This window comes from Galleria mellonella, unplaced genomic scaffold (genome assembly GCF_026898425.1).
Source record: "Galleria mellonella isolate WM207_F2 unplaced genomic scaffold, CSIRO_AGI_GalMel_v1 utg99, whole genome shotgun sequence".
NCBI classification, from domain to species: domain Eukaryota; kingdom Metazoa; phylum Arthropoda; class Insecta; order Lepidoptera; family Pyralidae; genus Galleria; species Galleria mellonella.
The window spans coordinates 1747788-1774384 of record NW_026442184.1 but is presented as its reverse complement, the minus strand read 5'-3'; the positions used below and the strand labels follow the sequence as shown (position 1 = coordinate 1774384).

At 34.0% G+C, this 26597-nt stretch overlaps 1 protein-coding gene across 4 annotated transcripts in view; it reads left to right on the top strand.

Annotated features, from left to right (window-relative positions):
- LOC113521479 (uncharacterized) overlaps positions 1-26597 on the top strand; it is a 346189-nt gene that overhangs the window by 292693 nt on the left and 26899 nt on the right. For all 4 annotated transcript variants that reach the window (XM_052902976.1, XM_052902975.1, XM_052902974.1 and 1 more), the window contains exons 9-11: positions 11934-12048; positions 13620-13842; positions 25612-25706. In XM_052902976.1, the coding sequence (XP_052758936.1) occupies positions 11934-12048; positions 13620-13842; positions 25612-25706 (433 nt within the window). The remainder of the gene's footprint in view (positions 1-11933; positions 12049-13619; positions 13843-25611; positions 25707-26597) is intronic.

Here is a 26597-nt window from a genome sequence, read left to right as displayed (position 1 = left end):
CTATCACCCTTCACTGGTGCTCCGCCAGCGTATCCCGTTAGCGCAGGCGGGGTTACCGTTTCATTTTCACCCATCAAAAAAAAATATAATATATGATTATACCGTTAAGACGCTAAGAGTTAACAACCAAACGACTCTTAGTAAAGATTACTAATATATTTGTTTATCAGTTATCATTGATTTATACGACTCTGCTTAGTTCAAAAATATTCAACGCTACATTTGAACAGAGACTACATACGCCACTACCACAAATGGACTCTTGCCACGAATAGGCGGAATTGGTTAGGAAATTTGGTAAACGGTTCCAACTTGGAACTTAATTGTCTACCATGTCTCGATCCCTCGCCAAGGGAAAGGAAGGCGTGGTCTATTCTATGTCTGGACCACACAGCAAATTTTAAAATATTCTATTTATTTATTACTGTCCACCAGAGGGAGACTTTGTACAAAAGTCGTTTGCTTGGGTACCTCTGTCCCATTCGTGTTTCAACCATGAAGCAGTTGTTTGCATGGCTGTGTTTCGGTTTGAAGGGTGGGATATGGCGTGAATTTACAAGGTACAGAGGAATAACACCTGAGTCCTCAGGAATGGCAACGCATGGGGGGTATCATGGGCGAAACAGTATACTCTGTTATGTCCATGGTACTGCTCATGTCTATAGGCGACGGTTACCACTTTCCATCAGATGCGCCGTCAGCTTGTTTGCCATTCTAAGTCGTATAAAAAAAAAAAGTAAAAAAAAATTAAGGACAACCAACAAGGCATACATTTATATATACTTAAAATACGTTATAATAAGGTCACATTATAAAATGCTGCCTCAATTAAAGGCCGCCACGACACGCGTATTCATAATATATTATTATTAGTAAGAAAATTTATAAAAACTACAATACTAGTTATATAATAAATAGTTAGACTACGGTAATACTTTGGATTTGAAAGATTTGTACACTTATAATCTATACATCTTCTATCTATCTATATATCTTCAAACCCCCCTGGTAAAGAGGTTTCTTCAGGGTCGGCAACGCACGCGTAATACCTCTGGTATTGCAGGTGTTCATAGGCTACGGTAACCACTTACCATCAGGTGGGCTGTATGCTTGTTTGCCATCTTAGTGGTATAAAAAAAAAACATGTGTGCAATGATACATGCCATGCTGTTATTAAGCTGATTAAATTAAACTAAAGAATCTATACAAAGTGGATTTGAATTTGTTTAAGGTCGTTTTAATATCAATATTAATTATTTATAAATAAACACAAATAATGTAAAACACGAACTAATATTCTCTTCTAATTCAAAATTTCCAAATTTCACTGCCCTACATCAAATCGTCATAGTCGTAGAATACTGACGGATCTGACAAAGATTACATATAAAGATCCGTCAGTATTCTACGACTATGACGAAATGATGCCTCATAAAATAACCGAGTTGCGTTCCATTTTACCGTTTCAACACACTGATACTCGTGTTTTCAAAATGGCGCACTCAAGAATACCGAGTCACCGGACAAATGGAGGCGCGAATGGCGGAATGGAACAAACAGTGACGTTCCCTTTATCAAAATTGACGGTGGATGGCTGGCATTTGTCTGTACCGAAAACTGGAACACTATCCTTGACAGTTATCGGTGACTCGGCACATACAAACAACTGAGATAAGTCGTAAAATGAATTGCGGATTTTTTTTCTAACATTATTTTCATTTTTAATTTTATTAAAGTGCCAAAGATCTTCATTAACAGAAACATTTCGTTTTTCAGCCCAATTCAAAAGACAAAAGTTTTAATTATATTATATACTAGCGGCCCGTCCCGGCGTTGCACAGGTGGACATTTTTACATTTTAAAAAGTGGCCATTAAGGCTGCACACGCGACGGAAGCTTAAAAATGGAGTAACTTCTCCCATTTTCCCAACATCTCCCTTCACTGCTCTGCTTTTATCGATCGTAGCGTGATGAAAAGTATACTATAATACTACCTGCCCAGAAGTACGAAGAATAATTGTACCAAGTTTCGTTAAAATCCGTCGAGTAGTTTTTATTTCTATAACGAACATACAGACAGACAGACAAATTTTACTGATTGCATTTTTGGCATCAGTATCGATCACTAATCACCCGCTGATAGTTCTTTTGGAAATATATTTCATGTACAGAATTGACCTCTCTACAGATTTATTATAAGTATAGATAATTTGAAAAAAGTCTATGAACAATACACCATCAGTTGCTATTTTTTTTTTTCTATTCATAGCAGGCTAGTGTATAGAAAATGTTTGATATGTCAATTATTTGTCAATAACTAATTTTACATTACTAGATTATATATTCGACACAGTTTATGTAGAAAGTATTCAAGCAGGTTGTATCTAAATTTGGTAGGGTTATACGGCCGTATAACATTTTCTATGCACTAGCCTGCTATGAATTGAGGAAAATAGTAACTGACGGTGTATCTCTTGTCCTCTTTTCACTAATTATATTTGCATAAGAAGAAAGGAGGCAACCATATGATTTACAGTTTTTATTTTATTATTCCTTCTATGTAATTCCTTGTTCTTAGGGCATTAAGATATTAGGTAATCTTAATATCTTGCAAATACTTTAAAACACAAGACACAAAGATGCAGTAAATAATATAGATACCAAAATGAAGATTGTTTTATGATATATACACATCTGATATTTTGTACATAAAACAACGTTACGTTTAGTATTTCTAGAGATATCAAACACCAAACCATTAGGGAGAGAACAGATGGTCAGCGAAAATTTCTCGTAGCACGGCTCATTTGACCATTCACTCTATATCGGTAACGTCATTTATTTTCTGCTCCTCCAGTTACAACCAAAAATTACATTTTATTTTTCGAAACTTGTTTCGTGCTTCGAAGGGCACGTGAAACCATCCTCTGAGCACCCACGTCAGAGGTTTTCGTGTCGCAAACTAGAAACTTTAAACATCAGAGGGCGCCATCTTTCCAAGAGTAGAAGTAGTAATAGAAGCATCAGTCATGCTCGTAGCAGACTTTTTTGCAACCGATTTAAAAAAGAAAATTGTTCTCAATTCGGTTGTATTTTTTTGCGTGTCACCTCATAACTCCGTCAATTATTAACCGATTTGAAAAATTCTTTTGTTAATCGAAAGGATATACTTACAAAATGGTGCTATAGAAATTTTATTAAAATCGATTCAGTTGTTCAGTTTTTCAATCAAAATAATTTTATTTTTCTCAAATATGCTTGGAAATGTGAGCATTATTTTGACAATCTTCTTAGAGATAAATCAAAATTGCTGTACTGGCCAGATACATGCGGGCAGCGGCCGGCAAAAGTTGTTTGAAAATCCATATCTGTCGTGTTTTGCGGCCAGATAAATTACCATATAAACTCATATCTGTCCTATAATTTAAAAATGGAATGACCTTTTACTTCGAAAGATGGCTACCAAGGAGGTAACTAATAAAAGGTTTTATTTAAATTTCGAATTGGATTGCAAATAGAAGGCTGTTTATTAAAAAAAAAAACAAAGGAACATTATGGCGCGTGAAAAATTATTATTGTTCATTATTCGTCATTGAACATATAAAGTAAAATTGTGTTTTTGATTTCCGCGCATTGTATGAGAAAAGTACTATACAAGCCTTGGCCACAACTAGGCATTGATGGACTCACGTATGTGTGCCTCGGCTACGCCTCGGCCCACATTTGCACGTTCGTCCATCAATACCTCAGTTGCTGGCCGCTGCAGTAGTGTACTATTGCCACAATTGAAGTCGATTTTTTTTTATACCCCTAAGAAAAATAATTACAACCGAACTGAGAACCTCTCTCATTTTTAAGTCGGTTGAAAAAGACTTTTTATGCAACTACTTTTTATGTCGTTATGTTATTTTTTATGACCGCAACGACGTTTAAATATTTATATATCCCGCCACGAAATTATTAAAATATTTATATTTTCTTTGCAATTCCCAGAATTGGGACGCCATTTTCTTTAACTAATGCAATCCGACCAAACAATTCCAAAAGCAGAGATATAAATTAATTAAGGAATGATCACAGAAGGGAATTGGCGACGACTGTGAGATAAAGGTTCCTAGAAATAGCCGTAAGTACTCAAATCTCAAAGGAAGCATTTTAATAAGAAATATTCAGTGTTACTCTTGTGTAAAAGATAGAGGAGTTGTTATGTTACTTAGAATAGCAGGCAAGCTGACGGCTCACCTGATGGAAATTGATAACGGTCACCTATAAACATGGAAAGCCCAGGACATTACAAGATACAATATTATACCAATGGTATTCGTCATGTATTGCTTGCTATACTTATATTATACTTAATCTTGCTGGCTACTCTGTTTGTGTCATAGATTGGTATTTGCTCTTCTATTAGAGTTAATCGTTCGATATACAAATATTTTATATATTTATCTATATATGTATTTATTATAAGTGTATATTTATATTTAGCCGTGTGGTCCTGGCATAGAATAGGCCACCCCTAGGGGGGAAAGGGATTGTTAGTAATGGAGACTAAAACTCCCATTGCTAGCAATATACCCAACCAGGTCGACCTCCAAGCGGTTTCCCCTGGAAACTATCATGGTTAATTCCTGATGAATTCATCATGATGGGCTAACTGGCCTGTTTTCATTCTCATCTATCACCCTTCACTGGTGCTCCGCCAGCGTATGCCGTTAGCGCAGGCGGAGTTACCGTTCCATTTTCACCCATCAAAAAAAAAATAGGCCACCCCTTCCTATCCCGTGGGTGTGATAGGAGCCGACCGAACGCCGACGAAGGAAGGGCGAGGGATGAGTAGCAACGTCCCTCTTAAAACATCTCTAAAGTCTTACTGTGGTTGCCAAACCGCCTGCCAAGCGTGGCAACTACTGGCAAAACTCCCCAAGGGAGAAGCTTATATTTAGCAGTGGACAGTTAAAGACAGATTTAACGATATTTATATTAGTCTAATTATATGTTTATATTATATAAATATATTATTGCTTTATGTTTCCTCTGGTCAATAATGCACCGCCTACTTATTTCTCGATTTGCCCAATGGTTGACTGGTAGAGAACACCGTCCGGTGTTATGTTCACCAAATGTACATAAAACTTTACTATGCATTAAAATTTAAATAAATAAATAAATAAGTACTATTTATGTACCTGTAAACGTGCCACGTTAAGTCTTGATCGTGAATAAATTTAAAAACAAATGAGGGCAACGTTTTTCAGCTATATGTATTTATATATATATATATATATATATATATATATATATATATATATATATATATATATATATATATATATATATATATATATATATATATATATAATGTATAGTAAAACATTTACTTCAGCTGAGTAGCTGTTTCTCTTAAATAAATATGTTGGAAACTCCAACGAAATTTAATACTGGAATAAAAACTTTTCATTATATTTTTAATTACAAAAAAAAGAATATATTAAAATTGTCATAAATGGGAGAATAAAAAATTTTATTTGTAATTATCTTTGGCCTTTTATATATTAAATCCATGTATCTATATTGAGTTTAACACAAATAAAGTACATTATATTTCATCTACAATATGTATGGCTGAATTTTAAAGGATTCTTACAAATTGAGTATCGTAATACCAAGCTATATCTAAAAGCAGATTCTCAATTCGACCGTCATATGTTTATGTTAAACGATGGCTTGGCGTGTCCGTATTAACGTAGATGGATTCTTTTTCAACCGAAAGGATTCGCTTTCATTTTGTTTCGTACCTATAGATTTTATCAAGATTAAAGTGTTTTTTTTTTTTTGTGAAACGTTATGTATGAAAACGAAATTATAAGCACTCTTTTAACGGAGTGTTCTACCAATAAAATTGAACAGTTTTCCCAAAATTAAAATAAAATGGCAACAAATTGGAGGCATTGTACAAAAATCGTTTGCTTAGGCACCTCTGTCCCATTCGTGTTTCAACCGTAAAGCAGTGTGTTTGCATGGCTCTGTTTCAGTTTGAAGGGTGGGATATGGCAGTGTATTTACAAGGTAAAGAGGAATAACACCTGAGTCCTCAGAAATGGCAACGCTTGGGAGGTATTATGGGCGAAACAGTATACTCTGTTATGTCCATGGTACTGCTCATGTCTATAAGCGACGGTTACCACTTTCCATCAGGTGGGCTTTTTATTGAATGAAAATGGAATGGTAACCCCGCCTGTGCTAACGGGATACGCTGCATTGTCATTCAATTACATAGACATTTAAAATAATACTTAAAAAAAAAAACAATTGCCAATTTTTACTCGAAAAATGTAGGGTCGATAGATATAAATAAATGAAGTTATATAAAAACTTGTGAAAAAATACACTCCTTTTTAGGTAGACGGGTAAAAACAACTGTGAATAACCTTTATTCGGTGTAGGCAGATAAAACATAGAGTAATATTGTAGCGAACAGAACACCTGGATGGGCCCACAGCTGGAGCGAGCTTTTATACGGAACGTGGCATCAATATTCCAAATTGACCTGACAAATACAGCTGTTGGAGCGCCGCCACAGATATACGTAACGAAATAGAATAGTCAACAAATATTTGAAACCTTGAATATTAAAATCTTTACTTAAATTCATATTTTTTTTTTATTGTCAGGTACTTAACCCATACAGATACAATAATATTATAGCGACATTTACACTTACGTTTAAGCCATATATATAAAATAAAATATAAAAATTAAAACGTAGGTAGAAAATGTATATAAAGTAAAAAAATTATAATAATATAGTTGACTGGGAGAGAATGCTTTTAGCATTAAGTCCGCCATGTACACATATTTGTACTAATGAATAAATAAATATAGCAAAATACAGTTATTAGATAACTGTATTTTATATAATATATATAAATATATTATATATCGAATAATATATAATAATACAATATTACATATTAAATATGGAAATAAAATTATTTGTTTATTTGAAAAAAGAAAGAAAGAATTTATTCATACAATGATGTGACACAGACAGCAGCATAAATGAAATAATTTTATATAACGATATAATTAAAAACAAATATAAATAATATAACCTCTTGGCATTGATGGGTTTACGAATTGTCATTAAATTTAGTATAAACATACATATATATTTTTATAAAAGGGATATGTTATTTTCTATTTCAATCAATCAATATATCATCATTATGACCATAAAAGTCAGTTTTTTTTTGACTCAAATTGTTCTTATTTCATAGTTAAAAAAATATCATAATTTATTAAAACGTATTTAAGAATATTCATAATCTTTGCTTAGCGTAGTGTGGCAACATTGTGATTATCTGTCAATTATTAAAAACAATTAAACATTTTTTTTCCGACTGAATTATAAAGTGCTCTGATATCGAACTGAAATATTAATCATATAATATATTACATAAAAATGTATTATAAAAACTTTGCATCTATTTCACATTTTGCTTTGAAATTTTTCAAATACATTTTTGCCATCAAAATCCAAATTTTCTGTGACAGCTTAATAAGAATATTATTGCATAATTGACATTTGAATCGACTAGAAGAACGCATTTTAAATTATCAATCGGTAACATTGAAAAATGTTCAAATGTTTTTAAAAATTGACAGCTAATTACAATGTTGCCGCACTTTGCTTTGAACGTTCATTATTATTATTATTTTGGTGCATTTGTTTCCAAAAGGAATAGGCTAAGGTCACAGGTCATGCTGCCAAGTCTTAAATTTTATGAACACTCATTTTAGCGTTTTAATTAATGTTTTAGAAGCTATAATTAAAATGTATTTATAAATTATTTTAGGATCGTTTTAAGTTTCTATGTGCAGGCCAAATAACGTAAACATTTGTCGCGAGCTTTGATGTATTATACGGATCCTGTCCAAACACCAGCCCACTTATGATGTTGAGTCAAGTTAAAAGCATTTTAGTCTACGAGATTCAACCTAAAGTGCCTGAAATGCCTATTTATATTGTTTTATAAATGTATAAATATTTATAAATGTACGAAGAGTCTATTTATTACGTTAAAATTTTATATTTACCAATGGGCCGTTATCTTGTCTGCCACTTGTAATTATTAAATAACATTGGCTTGAAAACTTTTGTTCAAAAATATTATTGTTTTTACAATTCGATGAAATTTAAAATAAACCATTGTCTATGGTTCATCTTTTTTTTTCTTATAACTTCTTTTAATGTCACGCTTAGACTGAGTACTATAGTGCGAAATAAAAATTATAGGCGTCATTCTAGGACAGAATTTTACTAGTGGAATTGAACATATTTCCTAAACAAATGAGTGCGAAAAAAGGTTAAATATATTAAATCTCCCATGAAAACCTAATAGTTAAAAGCATCATGTTTGTATTTTTTTTTTATTTTTTTATTTATATCATTACCCTTTTCTGTAGCACGCATTGGACCAGCGTATTGTAACGTATCCAATACGTAAATGCACACTACGAATATTAGCATAGATTATTTTCTATAAGACTCACAAAAGAATGCAGAGAGTATGTTTATCTGTCTGTAAAACTGGCAACATTTTTTTTTCAACTTTATCAAAATTTTAAGAAAATATGAAATATTTGACATATTTTAATTCACCAACTTAAAAAATATAAAAAAGTTTTCAATTCGCTTGTATTTTTTTACATTTATTACCTCATAATTCCCTCATTTTTTTTATTTTTGTATCTGAAAGCATATACTTTCAGACTGATTTCATAGAAATTTTATCAAAATCGGTTCAGTAGTTTAGTAAATTATTTATCAGAAAATCAGAAGCTTGGTTTTTATATGAAAATAACAGATTTTGTCACAATTAAACTCGGTGTTTTTGTTTTTTTTTTCTGTAAAACTAAATTAATTATTTATGAAAATAAATTGAAACAACATTAGTTTTAATAAATAATAAATAGTGTGACTGAAATAGTAAAATTTGTGTTAGATTATTCTTTTTATAATTACGGTGCAGTGCTATGGTCAAGTCATTATAAATGTTATAGAAATAAAAATGTCTAATATTGATAGGATCACTATAAATTGTTGTATCAGCCATTAACTGTCCAGTGCTAAACATAACCTCTCCCCTTAAGGGAGGATTTGCTAGTAATTGCCAAGCTTGCCAGACGAGTTAGTAAACGGAATTTGGTTTTTGGTGATGTTTTAAAAAGGAGGCTGCTGCCCATCCCTCCACCATAAGCTCTTTTCATCACTTCTTATGACACCCGCGGGAAAGGAAGGGATGGCCTATTCTTTATCGAGACTAGCTATTACTAAAACTGTTGATAAGTTATTGATAACAGTGTATAATAATGTTATTGAATAGGTGCTTCCATAAACACTAAGTGACTTGGTTTTACATAAGATCTTGCAACTTTTTATAGTGAAAGCACTACGTTGCAAGACTTGGCATTTTTTTACTGAACTAGGTGTTATTTTATGGAAATCCATACCACTGGTTATTCGATTAAAGCTATTTTGTTTGTAATTTGTAAGTATGTGTCTGCCAACACTCGAAGATTGATAGCTAATATGGAAGATGGTGGAACTTCTGGTTGTAATAGTAGTGTTCGAATGTTGGCAGTCACAAACGTACTAATGGTAGCGGAATTAAACAAAATAATTCTAATGAAATAACCAGTGACTTGTCATTTTTTTACATTTTATGTTTTTGATAGAAATGCTAAATATTAATATTAGCTGTATTATTTGTTCAAACCTAAAAGAATATGGGATACTTACCTAGATTTATAATTTATCTCATTTTTTGCTACATGTTGGATAGAATTTCAATTGGTACGCTTATACAGCTCTTCCATACAAACGCCACTAAAGCTGTACTACTGACAAAATCACACGGGATTTTCAATTTATCCCGAGTGTAGTGGTTACGTGTACTCAATATGCAAACGTTTACGTTGACTCCTATTTATATTCACTTGGAAGGTAACTATGGGTGTATGTAGGTGAATATTTGACACTTGAGAGATAACTGGGGCTGTATGTAGGTGAATATTTGACACTTGAGAGATAACTGGGGCTGTATGTAGGTGAATATTTGACACTTGAAAGATAACTGTGGCTGTATGTGGGTAAATATTTGACACTTGGAAGATAACTGTGGCTGTATATAGGTGAATATTTGCTACTTGAAAGATAACTGTGGCTGTATGTAGGTGAATATTTGACACTTGAAAGGTAACTGTGGCTGTATGTAGGTGAATATTTGCCACTTGAAACATAACTGTGGCTGTATGTAGGTGAATATTGACACTTAGAAGATAACTGTGGCTGTATGTGGGTGAATATTTGACACTTTAAAGAGAACTGTGGCTGTATGTAGGTGAATATTTGTCACTTGGAAGATAACTGTGGCTGTATATAGGTGAATATTTGTCACTTGGAAGATAACTATAGCTGTATGTGGGTGAATATTTAACACTTGAAAGATAACTATGGCTGTATGTAGGTACTTACTTAGTCAATTATTTAATGCATTTAATCTGTATTTTTATCTTTAAATCAACAATAATTACATACCTTTGCCAACTTTGAATGGATTTAGCTATCATATGATTAAAGACAGAAAAATCTAATACGAATTAAGTCATGATATTATTTAAATACTACATCACCAAATTTTGTAAAAGTTCATTTTTTGGATAGCCTTATCGATAAGAGTGATCTCTTACAAGCAACATTTGGATGGAGAAGAGTAATTATAAACAGTTTGATCGGGGGCACAAAACGTTTGTTTCTTTAATACATATAGAGACATAATATGTACAATAATGTGAATATATAAATGTATATTTTAGCTTATTTATACATTATTTAACTTACTGGTAAAATAGTTCTTTTAATAAGGTCAATATGTATTTTAGTATGTATGTATATCAATAAATAGTAGTACCGCATTCAAGTATTCTGACACTTCCCTATGGTTGACTGGGAGAGAATGCTTTTAGCATTAAGTCCGCCATGTACACATATTTGTACTAATGAATAAATAAAAGAAATAAATAAATAAATATTTATATTACATAAGTTACTTAGTCTAGCTATATATTTATACCGTGTAAATATGTTAAATATTAGTTTATGGTTCCTTAATTCTTTAATGCACCGTCTACCTATTTCTCTGTTTGTCCAATGATTGATTGGTAGAGATAACTGTCCGGTTTCAAGTCCGCCATATGTACATATATTCATACTGTGCATTAAAGTTTTATATAATATAGTTTGGACTCCTTTTAGTCTCTCATTTGGGTCGTTGTACATATGAGTCATGGCTACTATAGCCACCCAAGCACAAAAGCTTTATAGAATCTTCACAGACCTCACGGAGCGACTTCACACGAGGATTTCTGAACCCTGAGGGGCCTCAGCTACACATTCCAAGATTACGCGAGCAGCCGTTTCTTCTGCGTTAAAACAGCAAAAGGGTTGTCTGTGGATCCTATTGTGCACAAAAATATTTATTAAGGGGCAATGACCCGTTATTAACGATAAGGACGTGCTTTTAAAATTTTTCCTATCTAGATATTCAATTCAATTCAATTCAATCATTTATTGCTATTACATGTTGTAACAATATAGGTCTTGAGTTATTAAAAGTATAGAATCAACATGAACCCTGGAAGTTTTTGTGATTAAATATTTTTTTAGAGCTATTTTAAACTTTTTAGAATCATCCTCGCCTTTTAAGTTAATTGGCATTTTATTGTAAATTTTTATTGACATTGCGCAAGGGCCTGAATAAAGATACAAGGAGCAATGACCCGTTATTATTCCTATCGTTGTTTTAAAATTTTCCTATCTAGATACAATGAAGTTTAATAAGATAAATAAATATTTGCGTTTGTTACAGTTGCAGCTACGACTTCTTGGAGATCATAGAAGCACGCGTCGACAACACAACGGAGCCGGCTCCCGAGGAGTGGCTTCTGGAAGATCACCACGAGAGTTTCGCGTCAGAGAATGAAGTAAGAATTTTGTTTTTTTTTTTCTACCACCGCCCATGGTCACCCCAACACCTACTGCATTGCAGGTGTGCTGCCGGCCTTTTAAAAAGGAATATGCTTTTTTCTTGAAGGTTATGTTGTCGTATCGGTTCGGAAATACTGCTTCTGGAAGTTGATTCCCAAGAGTGGTTGTGCGTGGGAGAAAGTGCCTTAAAAAACGCACGGTGGAGGACCGCCACTCGTCCAGATGTTTGGGATGAAATTTTAGTTTATGGCGGGTTGTACGATGGTGAAAATCAGCAGCAGGTATCAATCCGAACAATTCCTTAGAACACTCCCCATGATAAATTTGGTAGAAGATGCACAGAGATGCAACATCTCTGCGCAGTTTCAGTTTAATCTAATTGTTAAGTATAATAATACGAGACAGAGTTATGGGATTAAAATATCTATGTTTAAGCAAAGCGTAAGTTACTTATAAACTTTTCAAACGACTTCAAAAAGAAAGAGATTCTGTCGTACATGAGTTTAAGATCTTATAGCAGTAATAGCTCGGTGAATCCTAAAATTTAGATAATTATTTATTTACACAAATATTGACAATAATTTTTGGACGCCATAATTATTAAACATTATTGTCCGTGGTAAATAATATTTTGAACACAATGCCGTACATTTTACAATGACCTTATATCATATGGGTGTAGGGAAAAGGTTGCGACCCTTAGCTTTGGACTCTTGCGCTAGAAATATGTACGGCGTTCATGGGTAAAGTAACTGTGTATGTATACAAAAGGAATTACACAGATGCCGTACAATAATAAATGACCATATTGCTTCCTCAATTATCGGCGGATTAAAAATTTGCACTGACTTCCGGCACCACCACTTTAGTACGGCACTTGGTTTTTCGACATTTATTTTTAATCATCTATAAACTATAAGAAAGTCGCCATCGACAGGGAGTTCACCCTCATACCTTACAGCCTAAATGGTCGCGTACAGCGCGGTTTCAGAGATGCTTTCTCCCACGAACACTCAGGTTATAGAATGAGCTCCCTGCCGAAGTTTTCCCAAGAGACTACAGCATGAGGTTCTTCAAAAGGGGGGTAAAGAGATTTCTTCAGGGTCGGCAACGCGCGCGTAATACCTCTGGTATTGCAGGCGTTCATAGGCTGCGGTAACCGTTTACCATCAGGTGGGCCGTATGCTTGTTTGCCACCTCAGTGGTATAAAAAAAAACTTTATTAGTTAGTCGTAATTCCTCAATCATACCTGAGAAATTCCATTTATTCCCGTAGTCACCTGTACCGCTCAGAAATGACGGCATAGTGCTCAGAGTTATTTTCTGATATAGTAACAACCTTCTAAGCGTTATTTATATTGGTTCATTTTACAGGTTTTTTTTTCCATGGACTTGTAGTCTATTAAGCCTATGTAGGTATAAAGATGAATTCCCTGTCGATAGTGAACGGTACGATGATAAAAGATTTTCTGAAAATATATTCAATTTTATCAATTGAACGTTCTCTTAGCAATGATAGTTATGATTTCGATCCCCCCTGTATTATTATTTATTTCTCGTCACTCAGGTATGGGAGGAAACCGAGACATTATTACCTGAGTCAGACGCGATCAGTGCGGGCTGGGCGCGCGACTCGCACTTGAGTCATGCGCGCCGCCTGTGCGGCGACTGGGGCGGGAAACTCAAGCTGCTCAGGTACCATTCGAGGGGTAACGTGCTCAGGCTGCGCTTCAGGGCGGACCACTCGAGGCACTTCGCGGGGTACCGGGCGAAAATCAACTTGGCCGATTGTAAGTAATATCGTTTTATACTAGTCTTTAATTCTATTCCTTTATATTCACAAAGTCGTGTAGTCCCGGCATAGAATAGGCCACCCCTTCCTTTCCCATGGGTGTCGTAAGAGGCAACTAAGGGAGGGCGAGGGATCAGCAACAGCATCCCTCTTAAAACATCTCTAAAGCCTAACTTCGGAAACCAATCCGTCTTCTAAGCGTAACAACTACTGGCAAAACCCCCTAAGGGGGAGGCTTGTGTCCAGCAGTGGACAGTGATATTCATCAATGTGATTGTTTTACTTCAACCTTTTTATAGATATTATACTAGTTTTTACCCGCAACTTTGTCTGCATGACCGGAATTATGTTGAATACTCGAGAAAAACTTTAGCCTACATTCTTTCCCACCCCAAATACAAATATATATCCAATTTCAAGGTAATCGATTGATTCGGTAAAACGTCAATTTATAAGAAACAAATAAACTGACTATATAATTTTTTCTATACCACAAAAGTGGCAAGCAAGTATACAGCCCGCCTGATGGTAAACGGTCACTGTCTATGAATACCTGCAATACTAGGGGTGTCACGTGCGCATTGCCAACCTTGAACAAACCATAATATACTCTCTCTCACTCTGCGGGCCCTGAAGAAACACCTCTTTATCTCCTTTTGAAAATTTTATTATTTTTTTAATTTTTACAAAATTCGCATCTCCCCTCTTGAGGAGAGGAGATGGCAAACTAACCCCCGGCATAAGCACAGTCGGCCGGGGTTCAGGGCCCCAGGGAGAGAAACCGGCGTACAATGCGGGCAGAATCTAAGAACACCGCTTTCTGCATCTTTCCCGGGAGTGAGCCGCCTCGGAATTCAAACCGTCTGAGATATTCTTCTAGACTAGTTGGGATAAGACTGTTCACCGACAAAATGATTAGAATGATTTCGTTATTATTATTATCATATAAACAAAGTAATAAATCATCGGGCAGCACATAAGTGCAGCCTTTTTAACCTGATGAAAACGTCAAGATAAATTAATATGCATTTTACGTATAGAAACACGTTATTTTTTACCTCTATAAACCATAAATCAAGCAACGAAAAGATATATTTGTTGTCACACGTAATATATGAGGGGAGCAATTGAGGTAACACTCGATGCAAATCAATTAAAAAAAAGCCAGTCAAGTGCGAGTCGAAATCTCGCGACAGGGGTTCCGTACAAAATCATCAAGTTTAAATTTTTTTGTGAAATAACTACCAATTTACGGTTTTCGGATTTTCCCCCTTACTTGTGCTACATGACATTGCTTCTTGCCAAATTTCATGATTCTAGATCAAGGAGAAGTACCCTATAGGTTTCGATTCTCTTTGCCAATGTCAAATCTGCTATATAAATGGAACATAAACGACCGTATCTTTTAATTACTTTGATTTAGAAGCTTAATTTTTTTACTGCTTTAAGAGATTGTATACCTGAGTATATGATATTAATCTCAACTTTAAGCAAAAGGATCTTGACACACGGACGGACAGACAACGAAGTGATCTTATAAGGGTTCCGTTTTTCCTTTGGAGTTACGGAACCCTAAAAATAGTAACAGCTTGTAAATAACTGTTGCCTCTTTTCATAGACTATCGACTTATATCTCCCGGTAGACACTTGTACTATGCAAAACTGTCTATCTACATTCCTAAATGAATATGATGAATTCACTTATTTTGCAATGTACCACAAAATTAATAACAAAAAAAGGAGGTCTTTTCTTCTATTCCTGATCTTAAATTATCTTACCCTCTCCTTGTTTTATCCCATTCTTTATCTTGCTACATCTCACAAATACTTTGCAAGTACCAAAACTGTTACAAAAAAATTAAATAAAGTGGTATAAAAAAAAAATAAAAAAAATATTTTTATTCAAATAAACTTAGATTTAGGCATTTTTGAATAGTCATTTTTTTCATTAACGCCCATTCAGAACGGAATTACAGCCGAAAAGAACAGGCAAGAAGGCTCAGCTATTGTTTTTTTTTTCAAAAAGTTTAATTGTATAAACAATGAATTTGTGTAAATACAAACAACTAAGCAGTATCCGATTATAAAGTTTAAAATATACATAGTACATAATTAAAACAAATCAATAAAATAACTCACTCAAGACTTCATTGTACTACTTTGTTGTATTGTTGTTGAATTTTGATTAATTCTTTTTTTTATACAACTTAGAATGGCAAACAAGCTGACGGCCCACCTGATGGAAAGTGGTAACCGACGCCTATAGACATGAGCAGTACCATGGACATAACAGAGTATACTGTTTCGCCCATGATACCCCCATGCGTTTCCATTCCTGAGGACTCAGGTGTTATCCCTCTGTACCCAGTAAATTCACGCCATATCCCACCCTTCAAACTGAAACACAGCCATGCAAACACAACTGCTTCACGGTTGAAACACGAATGGGACAGAGGTATCCAAGCAAACGACTTTTGTACAAAGTCTCCCTCTGGTGACGGTGGTGATGGTAATTCTTTTGGCATTATCTAGTGCATAATCCCATGTTAATTTTACATAAATTAGGTCAAGATTAAAATAAATTTTGGTGATAAAAATATCTTAATAATATCTAAATATAAAACCCACAGTCAGAAGTTATAAAAAGCTTACTTTCATTGTCCTGTCACGACCACTTTATACTCGTAGATTGCGCGGGATACTTTTATCTCCTTCTCGGAAGTCACTTAAAAATTCACTACAAGCTAATCCACCCACAAGTATCTCTGCGGCCTCCGTGAAACACGGGCATAACCCGAATAACTCCGTTCTCACAAAATGCATACATTCCAGCCACTTACGCCTTATATATTAATAAACTCGGGGTAAAATGGAAAACAAACATTTTCCCTTACAATTTTAACTTCCACGACACTGTTCCGGCCCACCGGCTTTGAATTGAAACTCACGGTACCGGACGCCTCGCCGGTGCTCGAAACCGCCGTGATATTCGACTCTATAACCAGAAAATAGAGTGTAAATTAAAAAGAACCTGTTCACAGTGACCACAAACTTCAGTATTCCAACTCGGTTGCATTCAATCAGTTCGCGTACGAACAGCCCGCCGCGAAAGTTACGCCGCCTCTGCTGTTATAATACTTTTAATTAATAGCATAACGCCGAGTGGGCACTGTTCTCTTTTATTTTCTCCTCTCCTCCTCCTCCTCCTCCTCCTCCCCCCCCCCCCCCCGCTAGTTCTCGCGCTGCATATTAACGAAGTAAGAGTGGGCCCTTATAATGTAATTCAAGCATACAAGCTCATTTCAAATTAATTAGGCATCTTTCGACTAGCGTACTTCTGTATGAAAGAGCTACCGTCTTTATACCACAGTCTTTATAAGGTGAACGTAAGACTTTTTCCTTTCTCATTATATTCGTTTTTATTTAATCCTAATGAGGAACTGTGCGTACGAAACTTAATTAAGAAAGTATTTGTATTCTTGGATAGAATTTTACAGCGATACTGAGTACTTATTGCTATGTAAGTTTTGTTAAACGTGACGTAATATCTTGTATAGAATACTGAAAGGGTGCAGACAAATCAGCAGAAGAATTTAATAAAATAAATATAAAATTATAATAATTAGATATGTATGTAGGTACATATAATATGCTTTTAAGCGACTTCCAAAAAAAATAAATTCTTATCACGTTTGAATTTTCGTTTTAATATATTTTCTTTTTAAATTTATGGCTACAACACCAATTCGGATTATACGTAAATAACTATAAACCCTAGGTAGTTCTCATTTTATTGCTAAACTTTGAGATTTAGCAATTTCAGTTTTATCACTACACGCCTTATGGCGCCTGCAGAACTTCCTTCCTTTAGGAACTAGACTGTTACTGGCTCAATCTCTTCTTCTTCCTCTCCTAGACTATGCTAATGTTGCCTACCTAGATCCCACAAAGGAGATTGTTGATAAGCTTAAGTGACTGCAAAACCAATGTATTAGATACATCTATACCTACCCTCCGTAAGTTCGACCACCTATCTGCTTATCGCAGTCAACTTAAGGAGCTTTCTATCAGGCTACGGAGAAATGTCCACATTCTTATTCTTCTTTTCAATATCTTTTTTTATCCAATATATCCGCTTTACCTTCGGGAAAGGTTCAAATTTCGCGAATTTGATGTCCACCTGAGATGCAGTAATGACTTCATTATAGATTTGCCTTGTTTTAATACTCAAAGCTATGCCAGGTCATTCACTGTACATGCAGCATGTCTCTGGAATTCACTTCCTAATAACTTGAAGATGGCACATTCATTAAAACTCTTTAAAGCAGATATTTTAAAATTTTATTCTCAAAGTGCGTGTGTATGTGTGTGCGTGTGTGTGTGAGTGTGTGTGTGCATAAGTGTGTGCGTGTATGTATGTGTGTAGGTTTAATATTATTATTTATTTTTGTATTAATGTTATTTTATTATTTATGTATTAATATTATTTACATATGTAGATATAAATTTTTTATTGTATTACATATTCGATTTTAACTAAGTTATTTTTGAGTTTATTTTCAGCTGTAAGAGATCCCTTTATGAGATAAGTCCGTCATTATATATTAAATATTTTAAAGTGTCCAATGTAAATTATGTACAATAAAGATTTTACAACAACAACAACCTTAATTACATTAATACCCCACTTGTTTTTTAATTACTTTATATTTATTTACATAAAAGATTATTCAATTATTTAAACACAGAAATGGAAGCGAATTTTTCTGAAAGAATGAATGGAAATCGCTGCCCTAACAAACGAGTTCTTTCATCCATTTTTCTTTTACCTGAATTTTTTCTCAGAGCACTACTGTGGCGCAAAGAAATTAACTGAATCCACTTCTAACCGTAATTTTAAAACCAAATGTCTCGTTATTTTTGCGTTCTGTTATTGTTATCTTTAATAACACTATATTTAATGATCGACGGTTAGCATCGGCATCCTTAAAACATCTCCTAACCTAACTGCGGTTACCAACCCGCCTGCCAAGCGTAGCAACTACTGGTGAACCTCCCCCCACCCTAAAGGGGGATACTCATGTTCAGCAGTGAACAGTTAACAAACAGTCCGATCTCCACGCGGTTCCCCCTGGAAACCATCGTGGTTATTTCTTGTTGAATACATCAAGATGGGCCAACTGACCTGGTTTCATCTTTACCTATCATCTCTCTGGTGGCCCGCCAGCGAAAACCGATAGCGCAGACGGGATTACCACTCTATTATCTTCCATTTAATAACCTCATATGTAATCTTGCGCAATATAAACAGTGCCTAGTGTAAATATATAAATTATAGTGAAGTGGCATTTTAAACAAAGTGAGATAATATTAATAATAATATGTTCTAAGAACCTTGCCATCAAATACGATTTGAAAGGGTTTCCACCTAATACTGATTTGCGCCATCTACCTTTCTCTCTGTACTTATCCATTCTTTACGCCAGGTTGTCTGTAAGAGATTGCTTTTAGCGATAAGGCCGCCTTTTGTATATGCACGTTCTGTATAAATACTCCTTGTATACATCTCTACTGTGCGCAATAAAGATTTTATTATTATTATTATTATACTTAGGTACATATCTTGAAGTAAAGGATTATAAGGCAAAAGACATATATTAAATATATTTTTCTTGAATACATCTTTGTGGCATTGCAGTGAGATTTGATCTAGTACCATATCCTTTACATATCTATTAACAAATACTATTTCCTAGTTTAACAATTATTATAATTATAACTAGCTGTATCCCGCGGTTTTATCTGTGTATATTAGTGTTTAAAATACTCTATGTATTAATTTAGTATATAATTATTTATTTAAACATTAATGCACAGTAAAATTCTATGTACATTTGGCGGACTTAACACCGGACGGTGTTCTCTACCAGTCAACCGTTGGACAAACCGAGAAATACGTAGGCGGTGCATTTTTAATTAAATTAGATATGATCTACTTAATTCTGAATTACATCTAAATTCGTACAGATTTTGTAACAAATCATGCTGAAATTTTTATTTATTTTTTATTTTTATTGTTTATGCAACTTAGAATGACAAACAAGCTGACGACCCAGAGTATACTGTTTCGCCCATGATACCCCCCATGCGTTGCCATTCCTGAGTTCTCAGGTGTTATTCCTCTGTACCCTGTAAATTACCGCCATATCTCACCCTTCAAACCGAAACACAGCCATGCAAACACAACTGCTTCACGGTAGAAACACGAATGGGACAGAGGTACCCAAGCAATCGACTTTTGTACAATTGGTAAAATTTGTACAATTGTACCCTCTGGTAAATGTTAAAATAGTTAAACATAATTAACAAATTCTTATAATTATCTTCTTCTATACTTATAATAAATCTGTAGAGAGGTCAATTCTGTACATGAAATATACTTCCAAAATAACTATCAGGCGGTGATTAGTGATCGATACTGATGCCAAAAATGCAATCAGTAAAATTTTTGACTGTCTGTCTGTACGTTCGTTATAGAAACAAAAACTACTCGACGGATTTTAACAAAATTTGGTACTAATTGTACTAAATTTCGTTCTTCATACTCCTGGACAGGTTATAGTATACTTTTTATCACGCTACGATCAATAAGAGCAGAGCAGTGAAAGGGGAAAATCGTAGTAATACGATTTATCTCAACTGTAGCTTAACCAAAATAACATACTTTCGTCAAGATATATATATATATATTAAGTTAAACCGTTAGTTATTATATCAAAATATATACACATAATATTACATTTATACATAAGGTGATTTTTATTCTGATTCCCATAAGCAAAGCCGCGAATTGCAACTAGTACTCCCATAATGTAAGTAAACAAATAATATAAACCCACCGATGTGTGCACAGTGAACCCCAACGAACAGGAAACTTCGGCGTAAATAAATCCCAAAAGCTATGCTACACGGCTGCCATTTTAATATTTAAAACGGACACTTTCCATTTCCACGAAGAAAGATAAACTGTACTATATATAGGGTATTTAAACTCTCATTTAGGGTTGCCACCTCGTTATAGGAGAAAATTCCTTACAAAAAATTTAAGGTTATAAAATTGGAAGTTAAAAAAAAAATCAAAACACTTTAGCCTCATTTTAAATTTCTCTCAAGAACATTATGGTGAAGAAAAGATCGGAACACTGATGTATATAAATACCATAGTGTTCCGATCATATAATATATGAAACCAAGCACTAGACGTAAAATATATTTAAAAAAATAAGTTTTTTTTTCAACATCAATGTTGACAAAATTTGTATGAGACCACTAAATACTTTTTAAATAAGAATGTCGGTTTACAATTGACGAAGGTATTGCATAACACAAAAATAATTTTAAAAATTACATTGCAATTGAGACTCCTTTTTGTGTTTTTTTTTTTATTATATTTTTATTATTATAAAATATATATATAGAATAAATAAAAAAAAATATAGTATTAAATTATTATTATAGTAAGTAGTTTAATAAATTATATGTATTTGATATTTTTGTGCATTACAGGTTTTTGTATTTTATGCATGAAAATTATTAATTCACTCTTGCGCCACCTGCCCTTTTCTATATGTTCTCTCTTAACTAAAGGTTGTCTGTAAGAGATTGCCCTAGCGATAAGACCGCCTTTAGTACCTTTATGTGTATATTTCAATCTGTATTTATGTTACTGTATTTCATTTGAATTATTCACTTGTCATTGTATATTTTTATTTATGGTACAATAAAGAGTTAAATAAATAAATAAATAAATAAAATATAATTTAACTAAAGTCTGGACATGACTGGAAAAATTCAGATAGATGGCAACCCTACTCGCATTCCAGTTGTTTGCTGTACCAGTAGGCAATATTTGCATTTTAATATTTGCTATACCGTAGTAACTTTGAATTGTGGGCAAACGGAATATGTACACATAACGGCAAAATTTGTTTGAGTTATGTGCAACACTCCGGTGTGTAAGGTAAGGCGACGAGCCTTACCTTTCGTGGGGCAAAAGAATTTGACCTGGTACTGTTTAGTAGTCTATATATATTTATATATATAATTATTTATAATTTATGTACCTAAATATTTATTTTAACTTCTGTTTAGCACTACTACTGCCCACCCACTACTTTCTATGCTACTGTGTTAGGTTGACTGGAAGAGATCTCTTTTAGAGATAAGTTCGCCTTTGCTAACATTGTTATCAACTTATTGTTGTTACTGTATGAAAGAATAAATTATGTCTTACAAAAAAACTGACTTCAATTTTGGAAAAAAAAAATTGCTTTGATTTAAAGATTTAGTTTTTAATACTGAACTGATTTTAATAAATGTTTCTATTAAATAAGTCTGTAAATTTGTCCTTTCAGACAAAAAAGAATTTTCCAAATCGGTTTACAAATAACCGAGTTAAAAGGTAACAAATATTGAAAAATAAAACATACAACCGATTTGAGAATCCTTGCTTCTCTTTGAAATCTATTGAAAAAATAAGAAAAATATTTTTCCCAGGGCCATTAACCTGGAACATGGACTGCCTATATGCCAAACATCCCAATCCGTTCAACCATTTTAGCATATTTAAATAACAAATTTTTATGTACATATTGTTAACTTATATAATCTGGTTTATTTTTGCTTCGCAAAAGGTAGTATAAACTGACAACTTGAGGTACTATTTGATATGAAGACCAATTTTGTGAAAGACTGGTGCTTGCGATAGGTTTAGAAGAACCTGTGTTACAAGTCACCAGTGCCCCATCTCCATGGACTACACTGTTGAGTTTAATTGTTTGGTATCTCCAGCCTCCACAATTATTATTTTTAACAATTGCAATATTACACATAGACAACGGAAGAGAAGTTACGGTAGAGTAAGCGAGAGGGCGCTGCAGGATGATTCTCTCTGGGGTGTTTGTAACAAGTAATATATATGGCTGAGGAAATTGTAATAGATAAATATAATAAAAGTATAAGTGTATTTCAATACGTGTTTTTTATTGCTTGGCGCAAGTGCTCATGCTTCATTATATCAAACATAAATAAAATTATCAATATACACAAATACAAGGCAACCAATTAGTGTTATAATACACAAATAATAATAATGAGATGTAAAGTGCAAGAATAAACTTAACATTCTTTAAGGGGAACAATAAAAAGACTCATTCATTCCATTCACTCATTCATTCAAATAAGATTTAAACATCCCAACAATACCTTAGCACGTTTATAACACAAGCGTGGCAACTACTGTCAAAACTCTCCTTATGGGAAAAGCTTATGTCCACCAGTGGCCAGTTAACGGCTGAAACAATAATAAAAAATGTGGATATAGAAACATTCGGCGCAAAAAAAAAACTTTTTAACCATAATTCACGCGGGCAAAGTCTCTGGTATGCAATAAACGCTTCCATCTTCCAAAATATTGCAATTCTGTGTTCAATGTTGCTGTAAATTTTAAATTGGGGCATAAATTGCCACAAAACGGGTAAAAGCCACATCTAATGCCCCAATTTTTAACAGAGGCTATCTAATTGACTTAATACAGGGCGAGACAACTATCCGAATGGCGACTTTGAGCGAATTTTATTTCACAGACATTATTTTTACCGACTTTACATCTTCGTTCTTGGGTGCTTAATTAAAAACGTTTGCACTTAATTGGAAAAGTTACTAATAGAAATATGAATTGGCTTATGTTTTTAGTGGAAATTCGTACGGCAGTAATAGCTATTAGAATTACTTCAACTGAATAAAGTATATGATATTCAAAATTAAACAGTAAATAAAAGAACGTAAAATGTATTTATTAGCAAAATTAATTCTTTTTTTTTTATACAACGTAGAATGGCAAACAAGCTGACGGCCCACCTGATGGAAAGTGGTAACCGTCGCCTATAGACATGAGCAGTACCATGGACATAACAGAGTATACTGTTTCGCCCATGATACCCCCCATGCGTTGCCATTCCTGAGGACCCAGGTGTTATTCCTCTGTACCCAGTAAATTCACGCCGAAATAATATTTTTATTATGAAGATCCATAAGCCATAACTGTATGTCAGGAGCTGTAACTGTAAGGCAGAAGTCATAGTTGTATGTCAGGAGCTATAACTGTATGGCAGAAGCCATAATTGTATGTCGGAGCTATAACTGTATGGCAGAAGCCATAATTGTATGTCAGGAGCTATAACTGTATGGCAAAGCCATAATTGTATGTCGGAGCTATAACTGCATGGCAGAAGCCATAATTGTATGTCAGGAGCTATAACTGTATGGCAGAAGCCATAATTGTATATCAGGAGCTATAACTGTATGGCAGAAGCCATAATTGTATGTCAGGCACTATAACTGTATGGCAGAAGCCATAACTCTATGTCACGAGCCATAACTGTATGTCAGGTAAATAACGCAAATTCTAAATTAATTTAATAAATATACTGACAAAAAACTTTCAGTTATACGAATAAAAATGTTTGGAAGTTTTTTTAATGGGTGATAATGGTATGGTAATCCTGTTTTAATAATTTTAAATTTTATTCCAATAAAAAGACATCAACATTAATCCTAATAAAACCACTCACTTTGATTTAAAAAATAAACTACTAAACCGGTTTTCATTAAATTTCTATAATCTAACAGTATATCCATTCAATTAAAGAAAGAATTATCTAAACCAATTTATAAATGACGAAGCTATGAGGTAACAAAAAAATTAAAAAAATACAACTAAATTGGCAAAGTCTTCTTTTTTTAAAGTCCGTTGGAATTACCTTATAAGCCTTTAAATTACTCAGTTCTACTTATAATGCCTTAAAAATATGCAAACGAACTTTTTTTAATTATATTTTTTTTTTAATAATGGCGCTTATATGTCATAACCTACAAAATTATACGCTATATCTCAATGTAACAACCTAGCAGACTTATTTTCTATACAAATTACGAAGGGCATAGGAACGCGACTATAAAGCTATATTCATAACAAAGGAAAGTTCCAGAACGCCGAAGGATAGTCAATCCGTCATGTTTTCAGTCCATTTGTCGGTAACCACGCTCCATTACTTGCGAACTGCCTTATGAATTATCATCTGCCGCACTAGCTGATCGGAATCTTAATAGATTATAAATGTTTCATAAGGCCAGATATAACTAGGCAACACGATGGAATATCTTCTAACAGTTCAAGGTTTTTCTAGGTAGCAACACTTGATATTATTTTTTCTTTATATCGTAAAGGTGGCAAACAAGCTTATAGCCCTTCTGGTGGTAAACCAATATAGTCTATGGACGTCTACAACCCCAAAGGTGTTTTTTTTTTTATGGATGATAATGGAATGGTAACCCCACCCGCGCTATCGGTATACACCGGCGTGGCACCAGTGATGGATGATAGGTGAGGATGAAGTAGGTCAGTTAGCCCATCGTGAAGAATTCAACGAGAATTGTTCACGATAGTTTCCAGGGGGAACCACGTGGAGGTCGACCTAATAAGGCATATTGCTAGCAATGGGGCTACAAGGCGAACTTAATGCCTGATGGCATTCTCTACCAGTCAACCGTTACGCTAAACAGAGAGAGTAAATAGCGGTGCATAGATTAAAAAATATTGTAAATTAAATAAATATTTTAAGAGGTAAGCTATATTAATACATTTTAATTTTTATATTTTATAGTTTACCTATGTCAGTAAACGATACAATGTTCTTTTTGTTGGCAGCTCAATCGTGTTTGGATGTGAAACAAGTCCTGTACAATGGGCACTGCTATCTTTTCTCCGGATATCCGAAGGCTTCCTGGACCACCGCCAAGCAAGTGAGTTTATTGTTGTTTTTGCTTTTTTCCCAAATAAAACTAATTCCTTAGTCTCTTGCAATTTGAGAGCGAGCGTTTATTGTTCTTCACACATTGTCATTATGTAATCCAGGGGGTCAGTTTTGGCACAATTTAATTGGGACCAAGTTATAATTATATTAAATTAATGCTACCTTACTCTCGTCTTTCTTTCGTCAAACAGCTTGAAGTCTCTTTAAAGGTACTTGATAATTCTGTAAAACATGACAGCGTAAAAAACTAGTACCACCACCTTTTATTGACTCAAAGTCGCCCCTGAATGAAATGTTAACGCTTACACATTCCCCTGGGCACAGATAATATAATACTATACTAGTACCCTTGGATACTCTGTCTCATTTTAAAAAATAATTTAAAAACCCTACAATCATTGCAATAATGTAAATAAAGGTATAAAAATTGAGCTATTAAGGCTATACTTATAATAAATCTGTAGAGAGGTCAATTCTGTACATGAAATATATTTCCAAAATAACTATCAGGGGCTGATTAGTGATCGATACTGATGCCAAAAATGCAATCAGTAAAATTTTTGTCTGTCTGTCTGTATGTTCGTTATAGAAATAAAAACTACTCGACGGATTTTAACAAAACTTGGTACAATTATTCTTCATACTCCTGGGCAGGTTATAGTATACTTTTAATTACGCTACGATCAATAGGAGCAGAGCAGTGAAGGGAAATGTTAAAAATGTCCACCCGTGCGACGCCGGGACGGGCCGCTAGTACAAAAATAAAATAATAATTTATCTTGCCATCTATGTACTCGTGCGAAACCGGGGCGGATCGCTAGTGAGCAATAAAGAGACCAAAACATACTTCGTAATCTAAAATTTTAAGACGTAAAACGAG